Genomic DNA, 26,738 nt, shown 5'->3' on the forward strand with positions numbered 1-26,738 from the left:
TGTAACATCATCAGCATGCAATGCATGGGAACAAAGGTGATTCTGAACTTCACACTTGAAAGGGGGAGGGCAGAAACCAAAGAGAGGAGCTATGATCCAGGTGGAGATAAAGGGACCTGGAAGAAGGAAGAGGATCTTGGGCCATGGAGCTAGCATCCCTGATTACATAGGCAGATCAGAATGCAGGAGCCATTCCGCATCTCCTTGGTCACCAACTTACTGAGAGCAGTGTTTGACACACTTTGACGAAATTCTAATCAGGTCATCTTTGAGCCTAAGTGAGTGTTTGTCCCAATTTGAAGATATTCTCTCAGAAAAAACAAAAATACTTTGTGAGGCCATCATGACCTTGAACTTTGACCTTTGGCTACCAAAATCAAATATGTTAATCCTTACGTCCAAGTGAACGTTTGTGCCAAATGTGAAAAGATTCCTTCACGACATCCAGAGAGGGTTCAAGAGGGCACATACCAAGTCAATAATTCTGTAAGGTATTTGGGTGTAAGGCCATTTAAGACCTTAATACTCAGCAATAAAAATGAATAAGAAATTTAACAAGGTGCCAATGAAGGAAGACAAGCACAGGGGTGATGTGGTTGTGCCTTTTTGTTTGAGTGATAAGATGGGATGCATCTGCTGAAGACAATGGAGGAGATTTGGCTGAAACATGATGGAAGTGCATTACAGCAACCAACGTGACAACATTTTGCAAATCAGCAATTGATACAGTCAATTTTCATATTGTCTGACAGATCAGAGAGATTAGCGGCAATAAAACTGGTGTAATTAGGGACACCAATCAGAATGACCTTAAAAATGTCATCATTGAATTTAATGGGGACATATCAGGGATGACAGTACAGCTGAGGTTCTTTAAAAATATAATTATTTACAAATAAAATTATTTTTCATCATGGAACAAATTCGCCACATCCTCCCCATGAATAACAAAGATACACTGTCTACTGTGTCTAGTACGGAAACCATAGAACAACCTGTAGAACAGATTTATATTTGGACCACTTGCATGCTAGTTGCATGTTGCAGCTGAATACCCCTCACCTCATCCCCCTTTCAAACATAAAAGAGAACCTGTGGTAGCCTTCAGTTGTCATAAAAACTCAAAAAGTGATTAGTTTGTACAGTTTGGGCTACTGTAAAAAACATGGCGGCCTCCGTAGAGAGTATCTGGTCCCAATGTAAAAATAAAGTATTTAAATATAAAGGGCCCATTCAAGGTTAAAGAAAACAACAAGTCATACAATTTACATGATTACACACTCGTGAAAACATCAATAGGATTATTTTATATTTAATTTCTGCCCTTTCACCTAAATCTTACACAATGGTTCTAATAAGCAGATGTTTACCAGATGTTTAACTAATTTTAGACCCATATCAAGACTTCTTTTACTTTCTAGAATCCTTGAAAAAGGACTAGAGGATTATCAACTCTTTATCAATTTTAAAAACGTGGGAGACCACAGACATAATGACAGATATTACTGATTTGTACTCTTATAATGTTCAGAACGCAAACACTGGACGATTAGGCCAGAATAATAGGCCACACACTTTCCACTTGTAAGAAGTAATTTCACATTTCCGGAGACTTGGAGGACCGATGTGTGTTCTAATTACAGCAAACAAAACAAAACTATGGATGAAATCATGGCCGAGAAGGTTTATGCATTTTGCGGTGCAAGCTTGAGGTGAGTTGGAAATGTATCGATGTTTTTAGTTGATGCTACAAGTACACAACATCTGGTTGGTGGTGCTTCCTGGTCAGCTCACTCTCATTGGATATGCAGGTTTCTGTCACAGCCTACTATCAATATCAAACATTTCATGAGAGATCGGGGAGGCTCTAACTCAATCGGTAGTATGAAGATCATTTTGAAAAACCCTCACACTTCAGGATTATTTGAGCAGCCAGCGTAAACAAGAGAGAACCCAACATTCAGCAGAACTGCAGCGCAGCCATTCTGCGGTGCAACTGCAGCCAGTGTTGCTGAGGTGTAAGCCTGTTTTTGATCTCTAGTTGGCAGCCCAGCCGACTCCTGCTTCCTGTCTCTAGTTGGTGGCTCGGCCGACTCCTGCTCCAGGCCCTGATCCTGGTGCCTAGTCGGCAGTGAGGCCAACGACTGATCCTGGTGCCTGGTCAGCGGTGAGGCAAATGCCTGACAACCTGTCGATGGTGAGGCAGACGCCGAACACTGATCCTTGCGCCCCGGAGGCAGTCTGGCTTGCGCCTATTCCTTTCCCTGAGCCTGGCGCCCTATCAGTGGTCCAGCTGATCTTGATACCTGCTCGCACTCCGGAGGACCAGAGTTCGGCCCTGAGGGTGTCCGCCCAAATTACTTTGCCTGTCTGCTTGGCACCCAGGCAACTGCCAACTGAAAATGCAAGTGCTTTACACTCATGAGAGAGGGCATGTGTTATGTTGGGTTCCAGCTGGAGCCAATTCCAGCTGACATTTGGCAAGAGGCAGGGAACACCCTGGACAGGCTCCCAGTGTATTTCAGGGCTGACAAATGGACACAACCATTCCTACTCAAATTGAAACCTATCGACAATTTAGGTTCAGTGTCTTAGAGTTCCTTGAAATCTGACACCTTCCCTTTTTTTCCCCACTTTTCATTATGCTGCAATCTGATCATAAATCTATGCCAGTGGCCGCCAACCTGTCGATCAATCTATCGGTTGATTTCGACAGTCTTCACCATCTATCTCTATAACTCTCTGGACTCACTGGCTGCGGTTGCGCTGCAGATCAGCTGTGTGTCGGTTGTCTGTTGTTAACACGCGCTGTGTCCGCTACTGGCCGCCAGGCTGCTGGTTTATCTACTACATTTCCTTCAATACAGTTGGATTATGTACGGAACTAAATATCAGGGCTGTACGGTATGAAGATGTGCATCTTTCGGTCTGTGGATAACAATCAAAGCCCCTTTAGAACAAATGAATGAATTTAGAAATGCTGGAGTGCTTTTACTTTGCAACGGGTTCAGGAAGTATTTGACAGAGACAGAGACAGATAAACATTGTGTTTAAAAGCAGAATAAACAGAGAAAATGATCTTTCACCTCAGTTTTAATGTTTATCTGATGAATTTATGTCACAAAAATAAATGGTTGCAACACGTTCTGTATGTGTTTCTGTTCACCGAATCCATTCTTTTGTTTAAAGATCGTTTTATAGTGAAAAATCTGCACGAGCGGAAAATGCACAGCTTTATACTGTATAGTACTGGTGTATATTTGAGTACACAGGTCATAATATATAATCAAAATCCTTGCAAATCCTATGTTAAAACATTGTGCTGCAGTAGAAGCTCTGCAAAAACATATTGTTGAACTGAGAACAATGTGCATTGAACTGATGTATTTAATTGATGCCGTAAATATGAATTGATATTAATGTGAATATTGTGCATTGAATAAATAAAGTTGCATATCTGCCTTTTTTGTGTATATTTATGTTTGTACATTAAGCCTTTAACAGAAATGACAAACATAATAAATATGACCCTCCTGTGGGTTTTTTGGAAGATATCAGGGTGGTAGATCTCTGCTTACTTTTGGAATTAAAAAGTCATCTTGGGCTTGAAAAGGTTGGTGACCACTGATCTACACTCAATACCACATAATGATTAAGTGAAAACAGGATTAGAATTGCTTGCAAATCTTTCAAGAAACTGAAATACCACATTTTTATGCTTAAAATCTGCATTTGAGTATGTTTGCAGATGCACTCATACACAAACAAAATTGATTATTTAAGAAAATAAATTACCTGAGGTAAGCTGGGGGCTCTGTGCTGATGGACACTGCCTTGTATTTCTCGTCATTTCCCTCAAAGATCTCTTCACATTCAGATGCCTTCAGTAGAGTAACACTAGTGGCTACAATAAGATTAGAATTAATTCAGAAACATATGTTATTACAACCTCTGGACCTTACAGACAAGGATTAGTACAAACTCAGTATGCCAGTTACAAGCAAAGCCACTCACCATGTGATGATGCTACTATTTTTTTCCTTTCCTCCACTGAGGCCAGCCTCCTCCATAAAGATGGGTATCTTTTATACAAAGAGCCTCTGAACATACGCAAATAGTTTCCAACCTGCAAAGTAGAGGGCAAATCTTTGAGTAATCAAAATTATTTGTTTAAGTTTAATAGATTGAAACTTAAACTTAAACAAAGTCTAAATAATCACCATTATTGCTATATTATAACCCTTAACTCACAAAATGAGTATAGCATTTATGCAAACACATTTACAAAACATTTATGATACAGAAAAGCTTTAAACTGTTTCTGAAATGTGACTCTTCACTTTCCAAAGAAACCTGGATGATACCTTCATAACTACTAAGTTTACTGTGCCTGCAATCATTTGGTACAGGATCATTGGCCGTGCACAGCACTCAGCCCTAAGTTGTAGGCACGCATGAGTTTTTTTTTTGGCCTTTGATGGTGAAACTGCACCACTTAGTGTAATACTACAGAAGTCAATGAACTGTCTCTCTGAAAAAGATGTTCTTAAGATAGCACCATGGATGGCTACCTTGGTGTATTGGTGAAAGTTGTTGTTGTTTGGTAAATCAGTGTTTTGCTACAGTACCCACAGCTTTTTCCCTAGAGAAGAGCTAATCAACGTCAGATGACGAACAGAGGGTCGTCGTTGATCTCAGACTCCTCCAATCTGCATTGTTATGGGCAGGACTCTTAACACATACAGTAATTGCCCTCGTGCCAACAGTGTTTAAATGGTGTGATAGAAAAGGCGCTGTGTATGGAAGCACTGTGTGAATGTATGTGTGAATGGATGAATATGACTTGTCCTGTAAAGTGCTTTGAGTAGTCTATAAGACTAGAAAACTGCTCCATGTAGTCTTATACATTTACCTTTGTCCATGCAGAAGGAGAGGGAAACTCTAACAATATTATTTCTTTCAAATGTGCGTTCACTGTTGTCAACAAGCCCAGAAAAACTGATGTTGATTTGAAGTCTGCGTTTTTCACAAAGCCTCACATTTTGTAAAAAAATTAGCAATACTAAATCCGTCTACCAAGAAAAGTCTACATAAGGAGTCGTTAGCTATACTAAAGGAACATATTTATGAATAATTGTTTAAATTATATTAAAAGCTAAGTTAAATTATTAAGACATGAGGTGATTGTGATAAATTATTTTAACAGTGTTTTTATGATTAAATTAAATGGATGACACAGAGGAACTCTTCAAGTCAATGGAGAACCACAAACCTTTTGTCCATTTCTGCCCTGACCAAGCAACTATCGAACAGCATAACAGGACAAATCATCACATTAAACCATCACTCAATGACATAAAGACCAGACTGGCATCCATTGAGTCCACCTGCATAGCCAGGCTGAAAATAGAGGCGCAGCAACATCCACATAACCAACTAAAGCTGATTGCAAGCAACCAAACATTTCCATGAAGATATCATGACAGAAAATTTTGGTACAGGCCTTTCCTATTCCTCCAGCTGTCAGAGTTGTCATATCCTGTAAGAAACAGGATGACCCTCTACATCCATTAATTTAACTAATCTTCCACTAGTCCACAGACCCTGAGCTTATCCTGAGGCTAGCAAGGGGGCTGACTGTCTCTCATTCCAAAATACACATGTACCCCAGTGACATCATTGATGTCTCAAAGAGAAGAGCGGCATACTCCAATGGCATTTCTGGACTAGGATATATAGGATGCATGCCCAAAATCGCAAGCATATGGATACACAATCACAAAACACAGAGATAAAAGTAGAGATAAAAAAAAAAATTAAGCTGATGCTCAGTGCACACGCATATGAACATAAACACAATAAAAGACGGAAAGATTATGTTTCTATTTTCTGCCTGTTTTGTTTTCAGTGTGTTGGAGCCAATGTTCCAATAACTCACACTGAGAAGTGATATTCATAAAAACATGCTGAATTAATATCTCTGTTCCTGGATAAACAAGATCTCGCTTCTTCTGCAACAATGAAGTTAAAGCACTGTGTTACGTTGTAATCTGCTGGAGTAACTTCTGTCTGCAGGAGTGTGCCTGCTTGTCTCTGCTATCTAGAAACACTTCCGTTGTCGTTTTCTGTAATTGCAGCGCATTTCTGTAATGTGTTGTGTGAAATGTGTTGTGTTGGTCATAATGTGTTGCGAAACTGATGAAGATGTTTTCTTACTTTGCTTGTGTTTTGTCTACTTTGCTTGTGTTTTGTCTACTTGCATATGTTTTCTTAAGTTGCAGTGCCTTGAGCTCTCAGGACCACCATACATAATGCTCCTGTGGTGTCATTTAAGTGTCTGTAAGTCCCTACATTTAAATTCGACTCAAAACGGCATCATTTACAGTTTTAAACCTAAATGTCTGCCATTATCCTCAGCCCAGCTCAACCGAACAAGTTTGCACCTCTATGCTCTTGCCGAAGGGGCATGATAAAGAGTGAATTTTAATTATTGGGTGAACTATCCCTTTAAGGGACACATCTTAATGCCAGGTTTGCACACATGTACTTAGCACTGGTCACTTGTAATTGGAACATTCAGCAGAATAAGTCATTTTAACTTTTCGAAAATTTGACTATCTTCAATATCAACGTCGTTTAGTTGTACTTTCACTGTGATTAGTAAGATTTTTTTAATAAGATATATGTAATATCCTTCTGATTTCTTCTACCAATATCATTAATTATGTTTCAACTACTAAGAACTGTATGGGGTCTCAATATAGATATCTAGGTACAATTAAATTGGATTATTATATTATCTTATATTATTCCAGTTTTAAGATATGTACAATTTAATTCTGACTAGTCATAATCCAAGTTTTCTTAAATTCATCTAAATACCTTAACTAATTTTAGACCCATATCAAACCTAAACAGTCAGTATGATGTTGTGAATATCTATGATTGGAATTATCATCATAATTAAGTTGCTCCAGAGTGTAAGATTTAGGTGAATGGGCAGAAATTTAATGTAGAATATTCCTCATGATGTTTTCACCTGTACGTTTCATCTAAATTGTATGAACTGTAGTTTTCTTTACCCCAGTAAAGGCCCTTTACATTTAAATACTTCATATTTACATTGAGGGGATCCTCTCTACGGAGGCCGCCATGTTTTTTACATTAGTCCAGACTGGACAAACTAAACACCTTTTGAGTTTTTATAACAACTGAAGCTACCACAGGTTCTTTTTCATGTTTGGAAGGAGAAGGTGAGGTGAGGGGTGTTCAGCTGCAACATGCAATTTCAACACTCAATATCACTAAATACTACACACTGTACCTTTAATACATATAAAAACAGCATTGTAGAAGAAGACGAAGTAACTTTTCGAATAAACTGCTGGAAAGGGTAAAATTTAGCATTTGTCTTGTATCCAATTAATAATTGATTAATCAAAAAATTATTAACAGATTAATGAATCATCAATTAGTTAGTTAGTTAGTTAGTTGCAGCCCTAGTACAGTCCCACAGAGTTTAAATACCTGAAACCTCCCATTAGTCAGTTCAGAAACCTCTTGGGGCTTCTTGGATAAGAGGTAAAAGATCTTCAAGAAACACAAGCAAGTCCAATTCCAACATCTTAACAACTTTCATAGTTGAACCATTTAATTCCAATTCAGACAACCAGGACTTCTTTTGTAAGCCTCAAGTTAAATCAGAGTAGTTTAAACATGTTTCGTACTAAAGGCCTCAGGATGGTGCCAGACAAACTTGAGGCTTCAACACAGCAAATTACAGAGCAATGGATAATGTTACATGTGGGTTGCCGCAAGGGCTGTGATGTTCACAGTTACGGTTTGCGATCCGCAAAGACAGAACCGCGACACATCTCCCTGCCAAACTTCACACGCTGCCACAGCAGCAGTTGCCGCCTGTTGCATGTGTCCAATCACACTCCAATCCAATCACAACCCCACGTAATCTGAACCAACACATAACTGCCAATTACTGTATCTGCAGAGCAATGAGTGTTGAGGTCAGAGAGAATAGTCTGTTTTGCCTTTCCAAAATTGCGTTGTAAAGTCTGCTTGTTGTGGCCTCTCAGGAGCAGACGCCTTTTGTCTGAATTCAGAGTCAGGAGGAAATCAGGCAGCGGAGTCAGGTGGACTGTTTATTCTAGGGATGCACAATATTGATTTTTCCAGCCGATACCCAATAATTATATGCTTCGCATGGCCGATACCGATTATAATTTCACGTTTCTTAAAGTTCATAGGCCTGTAGATTCTGCGGACCTGAGGATAAAATTGTAAAATTGATAAATTAATATTCCATTGTTAACACAATAAAAATCGTTCTGACTCAGTTTTCGTACATCAGAAAACTTCAAACTATTTTAGGTGGAGGAGTAAAAATTCTCCTTCAAAAGAATTTTAATTAAATATTTTGACATCTCAATAGTTGAGGAAAAAGGTTGAGAATAGTTTATGTTCTTTTAGATCATGAGATTAAGGAAGGTTTCTCTATACTTTGGCCTTCATGTAACATAAATCTTATCAAATGTTTTGCATAAAAATTATAAATAACTTAAATGCACTGACAATATCTCTGAACCAAAATTATTATCAATTATCAAACATAATTAGTTGAAACAAAATATAAAGTACATCTTTCATTAAAAAAATGGCTCTTATAGAACTGACAGGCTGCTGTATGCAAGTTCAACAATGTCCGTTTTATATTGAGAACAACATCCAGCTACCGAGTCAAACTAACAATACTCAGTGGACTGACGTCAAAGGGCCATGTATCTGAGGTAAAACTTAAGTCGCTTACATTGGCATCTATCAGACTATGAATGTGTGCAGCAACCACATCATATAGGGCAGGCAGGGATACATCTGAAAAGTAGTAGAGTTACACGGAAAACGGCTGGTCATCAAGAGCGATAAATTCTGTGATTCTGTCATCAACTGCCCTTGCTGAAATGCCTGCAGCATGGGTACTGCTGCACTGACACTCGCTTTTTCCCCCTCACTAACGCTGGATGCAAGCGCCTCATATTCCCGGCATACATCGTCATCGCGATGACTGACTCTAAGGTAACTTATGAGATTGGTAGTGTTAACATTTGCTAATGTTTATTGGAACCTTTGCACAATTGTTGCAAATTGCAATCCTACAGTCACTCTCAGAAAGTGTGAAAACATTCACACCGGTTTTTCAATTCTGACGTAAAGATCACACTGGTATGGACAGGCACAGATGTATGACATGATGAGCGCGAACAGGTATTTATCAGATGTTTCATCAGCTATTATTTCCAATTCCAATAAATAAATAGTATTATAAAATTCCCATTATTGAGCCGTTAATATATCGGACCGATATATGTTTTGCATCCCTAGCTTATTCCTTATGGACATTCCCTGGAGCTGTCGGCCAGCGTAAGCCTGACTGACTAACCGCTAATCAAATCCACATGGAGCAGTTCAGGACCAATACCTCTGCAACAACTTCTAAGATGTCACAACATAACAAAGAAGTCTCCCATGTCTCCTTAAAACTATTCACACACTTTCACAAAATAGTATAGTTTCACCATTTCTGAGAATGTTCCATATTTATCTAAAAGATATGAACACAAGATTTCGAAGTTTTACTTTATGTGAAGATCTATGTAAAATATGATTCACGTCAACATGCCATAGTAATGTTTTCTTTACAACTATTATCTATTTTAGGAAACTGATGCGTGGCAGCTATTGAGTTTAGTTTGTCTAAACCATTTCATATAACAATTGCACAAAACATGCATTCATGCAACAGTACCTGCTCCATTCAAAATTTCAATCCCTTGTTTGTTTTCTTTGCGCTGTATAAACTTTTTGTACAGTCAATGTTACCAGACTAATTGCAGAAAGTTCAGACAGCATTAAACAATAAAAGAAGAAAAACAAGCAGAATCAACCTGCAGGATTACTTGTAGCCTTGGCCTTTGAATATATAAATGTTTGAACAACTTGGACGTTCATTTTGATGGTAGTAACACCATAAAGATAACATAGTGGTAATGAAAACAAAGAAATGAACAGATCATTTTCTCCAATAAAATGGAAAGTGTTTTTTTCCAATGCACTGAATTTAAAAAGGCTGGTGAAAACATTAACCAAATTTCAATCAACTAATAGAGAAAAAAATCATTAGTTGCAGTTGGATACAAGATGAAAACCCATCTCAAGCAACTACAAAAGGAAAATCCTATACTTAAACATTAATGTACTACTGGTCTAACATACATCAGTTACTGGGGACATGTTTCCTACAGAGTGATTTCATTTTTACACTTTTTACACTAAGTACAATTATTACTGCTCCTACTAATAATAATAAAAACATTAATAATAATAACAACATAACATTTTCGATGCAACTTCTAACAGTGCTTTGACAGTGTGGTATTTGTAACTTTTAAGTTAAAGACATGAATACTTCATCCACAGCTGATGCCAACATGCCAACGAACAGGTTCAACTAAAAACACTTATTTTTCTGTTTGTTAACGAAAAATTATTTGTATTGCCCATATTAACAAAATCATAGTTTTTCGCATAGGGTTAGGTGCTACATCCCCCAGGGGAGTAGAGAAAAACGTAGAAACCTGAAGGAGAGGCACATGTGAGGGATCCCTCTCCCTGGGCGGACAGATAAGGATGATTGTTAAAAATAATTGTGTGATCCTGTGATATTTTCTGTTATTTTTAATTTAATATCGGAGTGAGTTTTCAACCGTACTCTTTTGAATGCTACTTTATGGAGGCTCACTAATCTTTGATCGTCTTAGCTATTGATTATTTGATCAGGGACAACATGGGGGCCACGTTAAATGTCTTGATGATTTACCGGTGGTTGGCCTGGCTTCACAATGTCACAAACCGATCTTGGTTTTTTCTTTGTTTATCGAGCTAATAATGAGACTCGTTATCATGCTACCATTAGCCAGAATAATGGATAATTGAGGTTACCGCAAAGAAGCTAAGCGTTCAAAGACAACGAATAGTCACTTACCTCCGACCCAACCATGTAAAAGTCCCCGTCTTGTTCCAACTGAAATTTAACCGGCTTCTGACCAAATGTTTTCGTTAAAGCCAATTGCATCTTTACGTAGTCGTTAACCAGCTAACTGTTAAGTAGCCCTCTCTTCTTCAGATGTGTTTGGGGCTTTCGGTAAAGATGGTATCTTCTCAAAATATAGTGTTCGATTTGTGTTTCTATATTTGAAAAACAAACTATAATCATGGGAGCTCAACAAAAACATAACCACATTAAAACTAAATTTCCCCAGGAAACCACAAACCCGCTATATGCTTGTATGCTTTACAATACGTCTAATCAACACATCGAAAATGTGACTTGTCATGAGGTTTTTTCCGAAAACCATGAACGCAGCATTGCCATTGCTCTTCGTTCGTTTGAAGGTAGAGAAACAAATTGCAGAGAGCATTACCACCCCCTAGTGATATAAAGTGAAATCAGATTACATCCTCCATTAGGGGAGAATGTTATTGGAATTAAATGTCTTTTGAATATAATTCCATGTATTACAATACATTAATTTCATTGCATCATCATTACTACGACGGGAATGAAAACCCACACAGTGCCACCAAAGGGAGTATTTCTTTATTTTCTATTCTATCTCATGTAAAATAGACCTTGTAAATACAAGTTCAGGACAACTGAATGACAGCAGTACAGGGATATCCATGGATAGGGTAGTCCTAATTTTAGCCTATTTGATAAATTGTTCAGAACTAGCAAAAACTGTTGAAAAATAATTTGTGTGTTTAAATGATGAGTCAGGCACAAGAGTGAATTTGCTGAAAGGAACAGAGTCAGCTATATATCTCATTATAGTTACACAATCATTAGGGGATAACGCTATAGGGAAGTATTCAAAGAAACCATTATAAGGAGTGATCACTATCCAATATTCCTAAAGGTAGGAGTAGAAAGACAAATGGCGCAGAATGAGGGAGAAGGTTTGATGGAGCAAATTGGGAGAAGTATAGAATATTAATAGAAGATTTAAGAAGGTAAAATTAGATCAGACCATTAATGACATCAGCACAGTAATATGCATTATTGTAGGAACAGCAAAGAGTCAATTCCAAAAAGATAGTACCATGCAAATACAAAAATGCACCAATGCTATAAAAATAGAAATAAATCATTAAAAGTATTAAAGAATGCACACACTTTTCATAATTTAATTGATTACAAAAGGACACAAGGAGTTGTTAGTTGTTAGGAATCTTATTAAAAGAACTAAGAAAAATTATTAGAAGGGATATATTGTGACTCACTGAGTACATCACTTCAGAATCAGAATCAAAATCAGAAGTACTTTATTAATCCCGTAGGGAAAGTCAAATGTTACAGAGCCCCTGAGAAAGAGGTGAAAGAGCAAAAGCAGTTATAAACACAGCAATATAAAAATCAAGTAAGGCTAAAATAAATAAAAGATATACATATGTAGAAATAAAGACTGGGTATGTATAGATTTACATTTGTGCATGAGTAAAGTAAGTTAAAATATACACAGTATACATTATTAATCTTTATACTGTCATAGTACAATTTGTCATAGTACAATTTGACAGCCACAGGCAGGAATGATTTCTTGTGGTGTTCTGTCGAGCAGCGTGGGTGGATGAGTCTGCCACTGTAAGAGCTGCAGAGGCTAATCAAGACATTATGGAGAGGGTGTGCCCCCCCCCCACAACATGGCTGGCTTTCCTGATTAGCTTGTTGAGTCTTTTAATGTCCTTCTTTTTCAAGCAGACAACAGCAAACATGATGGCACTGGACACAACAGACTCATAGAACATCCGCAGCATTGTCCTGTCCATGTTGAAGGACCTGAGCCGTCTCAGAAAATAGAGACGGCTCTGGCCTCTTTTGTAAATCGTGTGTCCACATTTTTTGACCAGTCCAGTTTATTATCTAAGAACACCCCAAGTACTTGTAGTTATCCACCATTTCCACACTGGCCCAATGGATGGTGACAGGGGTCACCGGCCCCTTCGACCTCCTGAAGTCCTCTACAAGTTCCTTTGTCTTTGACACATGAGCTGTAGGTGGTTTTTACCACTCCATGTGACAAAGTTGTCCACCACAGTCCAGTACTCACTCTCATTCCCATCAGTGATACATCCTACTACTGCAGAATCATCAGAAAACTTCTGAAGGTGCCAGGTCTCTGTGCAGTAGCTGAAGTCCATGGTGTAGAGAGTGAATAGAAAGGGAGAGAGGACAGTCCCCTGAGGAGTCCCAGTGTTGCTGACCACTCTGTCTGACATGCAGCCCTGTAAAGGTACATATTGCGGTCTGCCAGTCAGGTAATCCACAATCCAGGACACCAGTGGGGCATCCACCTGCATCGATGTCAGCTACCCAGTAGCGTCGGCCTGATGGTGTTGAATGCACTGGAGAAGTCAAAGAACATGACCCTCACAGTGCTTGCCGGCTTGTCCAGGTGGGCGTAGACTTGGTTGAGCAGGTAATATGATTAAAAGAATGGGTGGAAATAGAAAATAATATGGATATCCTATCATGGAATAAAGGTGGAACTTAGTCATATAAAACAAGAATAGAGCAGAATTACGTGCAAAGACATTTGTAAAACAGTTCAGAGAACTTTAGTAATGAGGGAAAGGACAATAGGTAGAAAAATAGACAACCTTCAAGACAAAAAGGAAGATGGAAATATAATAAAGTAAAGCAGGGACAACAACTCCAGGGGAAAAAAACGTAAAAATGGGAAATTATTGAAATATGGAAGGATGAGTGGAACAGAAAATCTGATGGTATACAATAATATAGAAGCCAAAAGAAAGGAGGAGAATCAATAGGAATTGAAAGGAATTAAAAGATCACATACGATTACAAGTGTAAGAAATGCTGCTATTGAACCAGCATGTAGAGTAATAAGGCAATATTTCCATTAGAACACGACTAATCAAAATAATGTAGTGAGTGTAAAACTTTCTGATCCACACTCCAGTTCAAGAGGTGGCGGTAATGCGTCTAAAGGTCGTTTGCCAACCGCCCAAAAAAAATTTACAAGAAGAAGGCGAAGAAGATGAAGAAGGAAAAAAAGAAACAGGCGCAGGCGCAGGACCAGCGCTATACTTCATTCACCAAAATGGCGACATTGACAGTGAGTCGACCACCGTTCGGGGGCTTTAGTTTCGAAAACTCTAAAAGGTAGGCACTCACGGTTATCTTATCTAATCAGAATGACTACATTGTACCTACTCAATCTGATTTGTTTTACCTTTTGTACCAGGCTTTTTGGGTCATGTTTTAATACGTATTCCAATCAATGCTCGGTCGTGTGAACTAGGCTTCCATACAATGACTCAGGCATTTCTCGGCGCTAGTAACGTTATCACCGTTTTTTTAGATTATATTTTAGAACATTTAGGAGTTGTAGACTTTACTATTGCCATTTTTTCACAGAATTCTTGTCTTGATTGCCAATACGGCACTTATCTGTATAAATAAACTAAAAAAATCACCACAAACTGTCTGACTGAGTAAATACGTGATGGAGGCATTGTATGGAAAAAAAATCGTTAATTGTTTTATCATACGATACGAACACCTTAGTAAAGCGTCAACAGAGAGTAATTGGACAGTACCATGTGTGCGCCACATTTAATGACAGAATTGCTAATAAACAGTAAAAAATTATAATACTTTTCACTATTGATACACGGAGTGGCCATCTTGGATTTCGAAATCGGGGTTTGGCGACTTGCGACTTGAAGGTAGGGCTGGAGAGAGACCGGCAAAAGTTGTGTTATCATAATTTATAAGCTCGGTCTGACTGGTTCTGGTTGTTACAATGAAAATCTTAAGAGTTGTGGCAGCTGTGGTTACAGAGAGTAGTCGTCCAACCAGATGGTTGGCGTCTTGGTCTCTGTCTTCAGCATGCGAATTTTCCTTGGGCAAGGTACTGAATCCCAAATTGCTCCTTCTCATAGAGAAAAGGGCTGCACATAGATACACTGTATGAATGTATGAATGTGTGAATGTAAAACTGTCCCATGAAGTGCTTTGGGTCCTCATCAAGAAATAAAGACAATTTAGTTTTAGTTTTTTTAGACAATTTAATCATAATTGTCATCTGGATCCTGCAGCTCATGAGTCAGATACCTGCAGAATGTGAGAGACAGATGGAGGATAATCAGGGTTTGGCGACTTGCGACTTGAAGGTAGGGCTGGAGAGAGACCGGCAAAAGTTGTGTTATCATAATATATAAGCTCGGGCTGACTGGTTCTGGTTGTTACAATGAAAATCTTAAGAGTTGTGGCAGCTGTGGTTACAGAGAGTAGTCGTCCAACCAGAGGGTTGGCGTCTTGGTCTCTGTCTTCAGCATGCGAATTTTCCTTGGGCAAGGTACTGAATCCCAAATTGCTCCTTCTCATAGAGAAAAGGGCTGCACATAGATACACTGTATGAATGTATGAATGTGTGAATGTAAAACTGTCCCATGAAGTGCTTTGGGTCCTCATCAAGAAATAAAGACAATTTAGTTTTAGTTTTTAGACAATTTAATCATAATTGTCATCTGGATCCTGCAGCTCATGAGTCAGATACCTGCAGAATGTGAGAGACAGATGGAGGATAACTGCTTTCAGACATCCACTGAACTGTGCAGTTGCTCTGTATTTTCTCAGGACGAGGTGCATATGTAAACACAAATGTCAGCGCACACACAAGTTAGGTTTCTGCGCCTGGCCTCCATGGGATCCCCCACTGGATTCACTGCCAGCGAGTGGGGGTTGATAATGAATCTAACAAGTGACAGATGCAAAAAAGGAAAAAAATAACTAACTGGGTGAAAAAGCAGTGACACACACATAGGGCTGGGTAATTATCACAAAATCACAAAATAACTTCTCATCTCTCTCTCTCTCTCTCTCTCTCTCTCTCTCTCTCTCTCTCTCTCTCAAACACACACAAATGTGTAAACTCAAACTTATTAAATGTAGGGAGCTGGAGGAGCTGTCCAGGTGGTTTGGTTTGAAGCAGTTGGTACAGTGCACAGCGTGGATGATAGAGACACAGAGGAGCAGAACATAACTGACATAGTCACTAAATAGTAAAGTAGTTAACACTGTAGGTGGATCGTCGCAATATTCAACAAGCATGTTTTCCTTATATCATGCAGCCTGTGTGCACTGCAAATTGTGTCGAAAAGCACAAAGATGGGTAATGCCACTAATTATTTTTACAATCTGAATCAGAAATGACTGAAATAGGGATTTGATTTATATCATGGTATATATCTTTATCCACTTATGTGAAAAATACAATTGTGATTCGAATTTTTTTCCATATCGCCCAGATACACACACATAAAAGACACTGACGAAGATGTCTAGAGAGTTTGTGTTGATAAAAGCTGACAACAAAGTGTTGTTGATCTCAGCAGCAGAGTTGATATGTCACTTACTGTCTCTGCCTGCTGCACCCTGCTGTTCCACCACTCACCTGAATAATGCAGGGGATTTGTTGCTGTTGTAAATGCGTCTGTGCAGTAAAACCTTCTGCTGCATTGTGCATGGGTGATAGGCAGACTGTGGTTAAACTCTGTATCCATTTATCTGGATTTTACCCACAGGTCATGTTTGAAAACGACTAGAGAGAGAAACTGTGGGTGGGGAAAAAACACAAAGCTAGTGACTTGTAGTAAAATAAATGAGGGGCAGAGAAAAGGAGAGAGAGAAGTGCCAAAGCAGCATAACTAAGCGATGGTTCATGAAACAAAATGGTTGGTTGTTTTACATTTACAGTCATTCAATTATACAAATGCTTGTTTTATTTTTATTCTTAGAAATGCTGCTTTGGAAGGTGCAGTGAACAAAGTGGGATGCAGTTTACCTACTGCTCGAAAAACAGGAACTACCATCTGTGGTGTTGTCTTCAAGGTAAGTGACAGAAACCAGGCCACTTCAGTCATTTGCATCTTTAAATGTAGACACATGGATGTACATTGAGTAAGGTAGGTATTAGAGCCCCATTCCCCCCCCCATGAAAATGCTGTGTCTGTATGTGTTACAGACCTCTGCAACCTCATTATGATGATAATTCCACTCTCAGATACCTCAAATGTAATTCTTATAAGTCATAATCCATGTGCTTATTGTCTTAAATCCACCTAAATTCCAGATACCCTAAGAACCATAATACTCATAAGTTTTAACTAGTCAGAATGTTGTTGTAGATATCACGGACTTGAAATTCTAGATATCTCAAACTTCGAATTAAAGGATATAATTAAGAATGCAAGATATATGTCGTATTTATTTATTTAGCGATGTGGAAATTAAGCCCATTAAACGTCAAAATTTTAACTTTTAATGATTTTGAAGGAGAAATTTTCTTCCTCCTAAAGTTGTCTGAAGTTTTCTGATGTACTTTTACCCTCAGGTGTGCATAAACTACAGACTATGAACTTTAAGAAACGTGAAATTCTCAGTTTCAGGATTGGCTGGTTAACTGTCCCTACCTCAGGAGATGCTGCCACAGTGTGCTGTAGAGGTGTGCATCTTAACTAGCCTCACAATCACGATTCAGAATGTCAACAACTCAATTCACCTCGATGCATTTCAATGGATCACATCCACCATTCTAAATTACTGCACATGGCTGCTTTTTCACCAGTTGATAAAATCAGACAAACATGAACTCTGTTTTAGTTAAAAAATGCTTTAAAAAGTATTATAGACTGTTACAAAATAAGGTTTTCGATTCATAAATCTGAGTATATGACAGTGGTCAGTTCTCTCCACGTTGATTTAACATTCATTCAGCTTAGACTTGTGTGCTGCACCTCAGCTTTAAAAGGACAAACTCTGATTATAGCCTTTACATTTTCAAGGTGGCCCCACCTGGCCCGTCCTTAACAGAGCCACTGCACTGAGGCACATTAATGGAGTGAACAATTAGGCAGCCTATTTAAGTAGAGAGAAATTTCCCATCAACCCCTTTGCTTGCACTGCTGTTGCAGTATCGCTACCAGTTGCTTCAGCCCCATCACCACCCCATCACCCACCTGTAGGCTCCGGGGGGGGACACTAGTATTTGCTTGTCACTCCCGTTATATCTGTTTAAGGGGAGTGATTGAGTCGGAGCCTAGATGCCCAACACAAACTATGTTCTACTACCGCAATAAATAGTTGAACGTGAGTTGTCTGACTGAACTATGCTGGTCAACAAGTGACTGCTCCTCTGATGTTTTCTAATCATCCCAGTTAGACTAATCTTTATTAAATCCTGCTGAATTCATATTTATCTTCCTGGATAAACGGGGCTTCGTGTGTGTGCGCGCGTGCGTGTGTGCGTGTTCACACATGAACTGATAATCACTTGTATTTATTTATTTATTAATCAGTAATGTTGGTACATGTCTCCAAATCGTTCCGGTCACTGTAACCATGATGTTCTGACTGTGCATATCACTTATGTGTAGCAGGTTAACAAACAAACAAAGACATACAGATGAAAACATAACCTTGGTGGAGGTAATACAGCATAGTATATTGTTAGGGTGGCTTATAATGTTACAAAAAGTTAGTGTTCTCTATTTTTCAAAAAATGTCTTCATTTAACCTTTTTCACATTGAACATTTGGACTCGTAGGCCTGTTGAGGCTGAAGTTCTTTGTCATCCAGTTGTAGCCTGTAGTCAGAATGAAGTTTGTTTTAAATGAGTTATTAGTATTGTATTGCTGTACTTGATTTGTCTCACACAAGCACATTAAGTAAAAACGGGAATGGTAAAGCTACAAAAGCCACACGATGTAAACTCAATCAAGGTGGAAATGTGTTACTCACTCAAGTAAGCTGTTCTTTTTGAAAACCCAGACATCAGTCACTGCTTAAAATGTGATGCCTCTCTGTTTGAAGTGTTTTTTTTTGGGTGCTCCAAGCACCTGTACAGTGCCTGTGGTAATGCTGATTCCAGGGGCATTTCTGAAACTGCAAAAATGAGCTGCAGTAATATAGCGACAGCAAGTAAAGACCAACTGCAGGACTTGGTCTGCAGAACTCTGCCACAAGGTGAAAGGTTCACCTGATAATTCAAATTTCTGTAAACTCTGAGTCAGCACACATAACTCAGAAGTGGAGAATTCATTGTTGTTTCTGCTGTCAAACGTGACCGTTGTTGTGAACACACTGACATTTCTGGAATTATTTGCTGGATGTATTATGTTGTCATGTCTGTTGTATGTGTTGTCTGTCTGTATCAAATTCATTTTAAAAAGAAGCATAGATTTACTGAGTCTAAATTATGTCTTTTGTTTCCCTCTGAAGGATGGTGTTATCTTGGGGGCTGACACTAGAGCCACTGAAGGCATGGTAGTGGCAGACAAGAACTGCTCAAAGATCCATTACATCTCCTCAAACATTTAGTAAGTAACAGCTGCTCAGGGTTTCATAGCGTGTGGTTGAGTTATGTGCTCAGGCCTCACATTGTCTTTGCATTGTGTGTGTATATTGACAAAAGATTAACTCTTTGTGTTATCGTCCAGTTGTTGTGGAGCAGGAACAGCTGCCGATACAGAGATGACCACTCAGATAATCTCCTCGAACCTGGAGCTTCATTCCCTTTCTACTGGCAGAGTGCCACGTGTGGCCACTGCTAACCGCATGCTCAAACAAATGCTCTTCAGGTACACTTCTTAGACTGCATTAGTGTATTCCTTTTGTTTGGAAATGTGTTGGAATGTTGAAGTACTAAATCAAATTGATGCAAAAAATTGAATTGCTATTAATTATTCAAAAGCCAATTTTCTTTCTTATAAAATAGATGTGTGTATAACCTATGAATGAGCAGTGCTGCTGTGTGTTTTTCAGATATCAGGGGTACATTGGGGCTGCTCTGGTCCTGGGTGGAGTTGACTGTAATGGTCCCCACATTTACAGCATCTACCCTCACGGTTCCACTGACAAGCTGCCCTATGTCACCATGGGTCCGTCTCAAACACCAACAAGCCACTGTTCTACACACATATTTTGCTTAGACATTGTGATGGATTTCTAAAGAATGAACAGTGTTTATGAGCTGAATTTACTTTGGGAAGATAATCTATAACAATAAGGTAGAAAAGTACAGGTCAGTACAATCAGTGCAGACTTCAATAGAGTTTTAATTGCTTTTCTATAAAATTTTGTTGAAACTGCAAATGTCAAATTTGTGATGAGCCTTGTAAAGAATGATGTGGTCCTTGCCAATCAATACTGAATTTCTAAGGCCAATGTTGGTTTTGATATTTGAGGTTTCAACAAATCTGATACATGAATTGATATTAATATCTTAAAGAAATGCATAAAATGTTTACATAAGTACCCATCACATTTAGTTATTGAAACATTTTGACAAAGATGTTAACTGAGAAGCACATTATGCCACTGGTAAATCAGATGTATTTTTTTGTACTGACTAAGTCTCATCCCAAGATGAAGAAAGAATTTTTGTTTTGCTATTTTATAATAATATAATTTACTGAACGCCTCTTGTAAGGATAGCAGAATCAGCAACACTATTATTTGTAGTTAGGCTGGTCCACCCTGAAAGACTCACTAACAGACTCCTGTCATGTCAATGGGTAGCTCAGCTCAGCTTCAGTTGTCGTTACCACTGCTGTAATACGCTGATGGATGCTTAAGCAGCAGCAGTAGGTGGCCTATAACAGAGACACACACAAAACACCATCTATCTCGGACTTATTACTAGAAGTTGTTTGGACCATATGTAGCCAGAGAGGAGTACTGCTACTAACACTGACACTTTCTCTAAGTCTCTCTGAAAATATGGATACTGGTTGGCCACTGATCCAATATTTCTTATTTAAAGGTTCTGGGTCTCTGGCAGCTATGGCGGTATTTGAGGACCGCTACAAGCCTGACATGGAGGTTAGTCCCCGAGTTTTATTGTATTGATGGCAATACAATAGACAGTAAAGTTATAATCCCAAACAACTGGAATCTGTAATACTTCATTTTCAAGGAGGAAGAGGCCAAGCGGTTGGTGCGTGACGCCATTGCTGCTGGTATCTTCAATGACCTTGGCTCTGGAAGCAACATTGACCTTTGCGTTATCACCAAGGGAAAAGTAGACTATATCCGACCCCATGATGAGGCGAACAAGAAGGGTGTCAGGTGAGGACTAAATCAGCCAGTAAAATTACATGCACACTAATAAACTTATTCCATGGTAATGTAAATTGTATATTATGTTTGGATAGTCTAATGACATGTATACATTACAAAAAAAGTAAATAAACCAAGGCACTCTTGTGGGACACTGGCCTTCATCAGATTAACCAGAACTGAAGAATAAACAAGACATATCCTATATGGGCTTGGGAGATAGGCCTGACTAAATTAGAGGAAAATAACCACAATTACACTGCAGAATAACATGAAAGATCCAGCAAAAACATCTAGAGATGTATAGGTCCCGGATATAACCTTGGCCTTGAGCTGGAAAATCCAAAATGTTTCTCATACTGTCAAAGTGTTACACACAATGTGTGTGAAACCAAGCTTCAGTTCTGGACTCTGACAGAACTTTGGGGCTGATTGGACAATGCGCAGTGGCATCACAACAACTTCATTTTCACGCTCAATCTGTTCAGGTCGAGGCTCTGATGAAGCCTAAAAAAATTGGGACTGATTGGATGTAGTACACTTAAGTTACAGCATTTTCATGTGTCATGGCGACTTGTTAAAAGTTGATCACAACCCCTTTTACATGGTGTTTGACGAAAAACTCACAGTTTCCATATGTCTGCATCATCAATGTCTTGAGGCCCATCTGACAAAGTTTGACATGGTTGTGGTCAATGGCCGAGGAGGAATTAATCAAAGCGTACATGCTTACATGTCCAGTTTGCAGTAAATTAGACCATGTATGTCCGAGTTTTGATGGCGCGTAATCGAAATTTGACGCCATGACGTTTTAATCTCCATCTTGTTAAGAAGACATTCACCGAATTTGAAGTTGATCTGGTCAGAAAACTCTAGGAGGAGCTCTTTAAAATACACAATGTGCTACATGGACAAAATGGCCACTAAATCCAAAATTGCTGACTTCCTGTTGAGTTTTTCATAATGATCGGAGACTTTTTTGTTCGTCTGGTCATGATACAAGTGTGTACAGATTTTCTTGAAGATCCATTTCAAGTTACTCCAGAATAAGTACATCTTCACTACTTTTGAAATTTGTGAAAAGTTTCACGAGTTTTCGAGTATGTTTAAACCCCCAAAAAGGCAATTTATTTGCCTGAAAAATAATAAGACAAATCATTTCAATCTCAATAGGGCCTTCACACTGTCTGTGCTTGGGCCTTAATTATCTCAAGGCACTTAACATAGAAGGTCCAAGACCTTAAAATGTATAGAGAAAACCAACAGTTCCCAAAATAAGCAAGCACTCTGGAGACTGTGAAGAGAAAAAAACTCCGTCATTAACCAGATTCAATGTGTGCAGCCATCTGCCAAGACTATTTGGTGTGGAAGAAAAAACAGAGGCTATAATGTTATTTCTTGCACGTCACTAACTTAGCAGCCGTGTTGTTCAAAATGTTGACATACATTTGCAGTAAAACTGAAAAGTTTTAAATTTGGTTATTGGTGTCCTTGATTACTAAAAATCATTGTCAGTATCAGCCTTTTGGCACTGCCATAATACACCTATTATACTTTTTCTTGACAGTTCCTATATACATTGGGAACTTCTTTACTAGAGCTGTGTATCTGCACTTATTTACCTAATCGATTTGATTCTAATACAAAAGGTTTGCCAATATTGCGTGGATATGAAAGAAATGATCAGAACTGTAGGCTTGAATTAGAGTATGGCACACACACCAACTAATAATAATTTAAGGTTTCTTGAATTTATGTGAATTTAAGACAATATAGACAAATTATAGATAGATATCTGAAACTTGAATCATCTTCCTACATATAGAATGAGCATTGTACAAGAAGATAAAGTTGCTTTTCAAATAAACATCTAGAAAGAGTAAAATGTAGCTTTGCCATTTTATCTGATAATGGATTTTCAAAGTAATAATAATGCAGTAAATTGGGGTGGCAAATCATCCCATCAAAATACAAGGTCGACTACAATATTATAGCACTTCTTCAAATATGCTGAAACAAATCACTCAGAAATATAACATCAAATTACACCATTCATACGACTAACAAGTCCACTTAATAAAATAGAATTGAATGTCATTAAACCATCAATAGGCTAAAATATAAATTGTAATTATACAAACATACTATATGTCAAATAGTGAATTAGAAGATAGCACCGTCTACAAGCCTCACAACTAACTAGTAACCATAGAGGCAGAAACATGTGACAATGAAAATAGGCATTAGCTGTTTTTTCCTAAATGAAATGAGCAAGCTACAATGAATTGGCTCAACAGGCTCCAGGAACTAAAAACTAAAACAAGCACTTAATCAACGTCATATAATGGTCACAATAAATTTGGTTATAGCAGCAAGATAATGAATTTGTCAAAGGTGTTAGATTTTGATGATTGTAGGCCTCTAGTAGAAGTCTTAATGGCATTGAATGCTGTTGCTTGGCTGAGAAGTTGCCCCTCCAACAGTCCTTTATGTTGTCAGCCATAATTTAATCAAATAGGATGCAACAACATTAAGTAGTTCACGACAATAGTATTATTGAACTTATTTTATTATGAGGCTTGCAATACAATGCAATTACTTTTCCCTCTGGTTTTGGAACTATCATAAGTAAGCTACGCAATTATTATATATAATCAACCGCTCGTAGTGATGAATTCCAGAACAAACATCACAATAAGTTTCCACATTTTAGTCGGGAGGAGGTGCCATGTGAATTGACAGAGCTACCTCCCACATCTCTGTTCACTCTCTACTCCCTTCTTCTGACAAAGTTACTTAACGGAAAAACCCTACTATGATCTGAATGTCTTTCATTTATTAACTAGGGCAGCAGGGCTCCATCTGATTGGCCAAATACATTGACATGCAGAGCGTGGATGCGTGGCACATGAAACACCATTTGTTGCAGTTCAATTAGTCTTGATAATATCGCGAGGATGATACATTTTTCGATATGCAGCCCTGGTACACAGTGAAGCACAGGAATAACTGGAAGCTTCCACTACATATCCTAACTGGCTGAACTATCCAATGATTATGGAAAAGAGTGCCAATTTATATACTATATATACTGTTACTGTGCTATACTATTTATCAGTATCATATATTCATGTATTATCGACAGGAAGCAGTACCTTCACAAAAATCTAACAAGCCTATTCTGTGTTCACTACTGGTGGACAGCTTAATGGCCACCACCTCTCATACTGATTTGAATTTACCACTAACCAACTCCCTGTCAGGATCCTGTAGAATGATGATGCAAGCCAAGTGGTTTGTAATCTAGACACTTGGCTTGCTTATCTAAATTTACCATAACTAACATGCATGGTTGTGTGTTTTGAATGGTTGTTTAGTGGCATGCTGTGCTGATTAAAATGAATTATGTGTGGTACTACAATTACCAAGCCTCAACCAATATTTTTAATGTAACAGATTATCCTTTGGTTTGATAGAAACTTATTATTCCAATTTTCTTATTTCCCCCCATATAGAACTGGTGACTACAAGTACAAAAGGGGTACCACTGGTGTGCTGACAAAGGTTGTGACCCCACTGAACCTGGAGCTGGTGGATGAATCTGTACAGACTATGGATACCTCCTAAAATACTTAGTTTCTTGATGTATTACACTAATCAGCAGAATTCTTAACACAAATGGTATGCTTTTCCATGGTTTCCAATAAAAGTGTTGTAGTTGACTGAATGTCTTTAAGTTGCTTTCCTTTTAAAGTTTTTCAACTTCAAACACAACAGGTGAATCAGTTTTGACAAGGACCACTTACTTAACAGCATCTTTCTGTCTAAACTGAGTGAGCTTATTGATAAGATGAAACAGGTGTTAAACACCAAATTGTTTTTCTTTTATTGAACAGGCTGTCTAGGTAAGTTGTAGAGGGAGGTATAATGTGCCACAAAGGCACAAAATTGAGTATGATGTTTTAATGCAGGTTGACCACAATGGCACTAAATGGTTTGTATTTATATAGCGCTTGTCTAGTCTTGATGACTAGACTAGTCTTGATGTAAAGTGTCACAACATGGCATCACCAGAGTTCCCTGACCAATTTTGAGGTGGATCAAATGAAAAGGCTAGGTGTAAAGTGTAAAACATGGTACTTCCTTTCACTGCAAGGGGGTGCTGTGACTTCTATAGTATATTTTCATCCAGGCCTGTAACACATTCCAAAAGAAGTTTGGACGGGGTAATTTAGGGCTAGTAATGATGTAGAATGATAAAAAGATGAAGTGATATGAAATAGGTGATGTCAACAGATCGTTATCATGATTAAGTACAAAAGCAGCATCCAGGAAAGGCCTAGTCCTTTAGGAGCATAGATGGGCAGAGGATCGCCAGTTTGCCAACAAATGCGTCAGAGAACTACTGAAATGTGTTCCTCAAATAAAGATAGGAAGGGATTTGGATATTTCATCCTCTACAGTGCATAACATTATTTAAAGATTCAAGAAATCTGGAGGAATTTCAGTGTGTAAAGAGCAAGGGGTGCTAGCCTAAGTTGACTAATTGTATTCTCCGATCCCTCAAACGACAATGCATCAAGAACCACTTCATCCATAAGCGATATAACCACATGGGTTCAGGATTACTTTAGCAAATGTTTGTCAAGCAGTACAATACGTAGTTACATACACAAATGCCAGTTAAAACTTTACCGTTCCAAAAGGAAGCCTTATGTTAACCGTATCCAGAAGCACTGCCAACTTCTCTGGGCTCAAAGGCATCTGGGATGAACCATAACACAGTGGAAACATGTATTGTGGTCAGATGAGTCAGTATTTCAGGTCTTCTTTGACAGAAATGTACACTGTGTGCTCCAGACTAAAGATGAAAAGGACCATCCAGACTTATTAGCAACAAGTCCTAATGCCAGGGTCTGTCATGGTATGGGGTTGTGTCAGTGCCCTCGGTAAAGGTAACTTACACTTCTGTGATGGCACCATTGCTGCAAAAAAGTACATTGAGATTTTGGAGAAGCATATGTTGCCTTCAAGACGACATCTTTTCTAGAGACATCCAAGCATATTTCAACAAGACAATGCAAAACCACATTCTGCACACATTACAGAGACATGGTTGCTGAAGAAGAGGGTGGGGGTGCTGGACTGGCCTGCGTGTAGTCCAGACTTGGGCACACAGAATGTTTGGCGCATTTTGAAATGCAAAATGCAACAACAGAGACCCCGTACTCTTGCACACCTTAAGACCAGAAGAATGGGACAAAATGATACCTGAAATGTTTCCTAAATGTCTTTTAAGTGTTGTGAATAGGAATGGCACGATTACAAAGTGGTAAATATTTTATTGTCTCAACTTTTTTTGAAATATGTTGCAAGAATCAAAAGAATCAAAAGTTGTTTATTTTGAAAAAACTAATTACATGAGTTCAACCATCAAATAATGTGCTTTTGTATTGTTTTATTGTAATACAGGTCAAAGATCATTTGTAATCCCTGTTTTCAGTTTTAAATTTTAAACATACAG

At 38.4% G+C, this 26,738-nt stretch overlaps 2 protein-coding genes across 3 annotated transcripts in view; one reads left to right on the plus strand and one right to left on the minus strand.

Annotated features, from left to right (window-relative positions):
* The window catches only part of LOC109625946 (SWI/SNF-related matrix-associated actin-dependent regulator of chromatin subfamily B member 1-like), a 38,225-nt gene extending 26,801 nt beyond the window's left edge, over positions 1-11,424 (minus strand). Inside the window, exons 1-3 of one of the 2 annotated variants that reach the window (XM_069513983.1) lie at positions 11,054-11,424; positions 4,015-4,126; positions 3,796-3,904 (exon numbers count right to left, since the gene is read on the minus strand). In XM_069513983.1, the coding sequence (XP_069370084.1) occupies positions 3,796-3,904; positions 4,015-4,126; positions 11,054-11,143 (311 nt within the window). In that variant the 5' untranslated portion in view covers positions 11,144-11,424. The remainder of the gene's footprint in view (positions 1-3,795; positions 3,905-4,014; positions 4,127-11,053) is intronic. The other variant, XM_020081562.2, reaches the window with a different exon arrangement.
* Positions 11,425-14,096: 2,672 nt separating this feature from the next.
* psmb7 (proteasome 20S subunit beta 7) lies at positions 14,097-24,936 on the plus strand. The gene is made up of 8 exons (XM_020081499.2): positions 14,097-14,254; positions 16,894-16,987; positions 19,376-19,473; positions 19,594-19,734; positions 19,919-20,034; positions 20,919-20,977; positions 21,072-21,223; positions 24,730-24,936. Exons 1-8 carry the CDS (start codon positions 14,130-14,132, stop codon positions 24,839-24,841), a joined length of 897 nt encoding a protein of 298 aa, XP_019937058.1. The 5' UTR covers positions 14,097-14,129; the 3' UTR covers positions 24,842-24,936.
* The last annotated feature ends 1,802 nt before the right edge of the window (positions 24,937-26,738 follow it).

The sequence above is a fragment of the Paralichthys olivaceus genome, chromosome 18 (assembly GCF_024713975.1).
Source record: "Paralichthys olivaceus isolate ysfri-2021 chromosome 18, ASM2471397v2, whole genome shotgun sequence".
Classification (NCBI taxonomy): Eukaryota; Metazoa; Chordata; class Actinopteri; order Pleuronectiformes; family Paralichthyidae; genus Paralichthys; species Paralichthys olivaceus.

What these genes read in the sequence shown, in the direction of transcription:
- psmb7 (XM_020081499.2), top strand. Translation starts at nt 14,130, where the DNA reads ATGAAGAAGGAAAAAAAGAAACAGGCGCAGGCGCAGGACCAGCGCTAT. An exon ending in AGTTTCGAAAACTCTAAAAG is followed by an intron (nt 14,255 to 16,893) that starts GTAGGCACTCAC and finishes TTTTATTCTTAG; the next exon opens with AAATGCTGCTTTGGAAGGTG. An exon ending in CTCAAACAAATGCTCTTCAG is followed by an intron (nt 19,735 to 19,918) that starts GTACACTTCTTA and finishes TGTGTTTTTCAG; the next exon opens with ATATCAGGGGTACATTGGGG.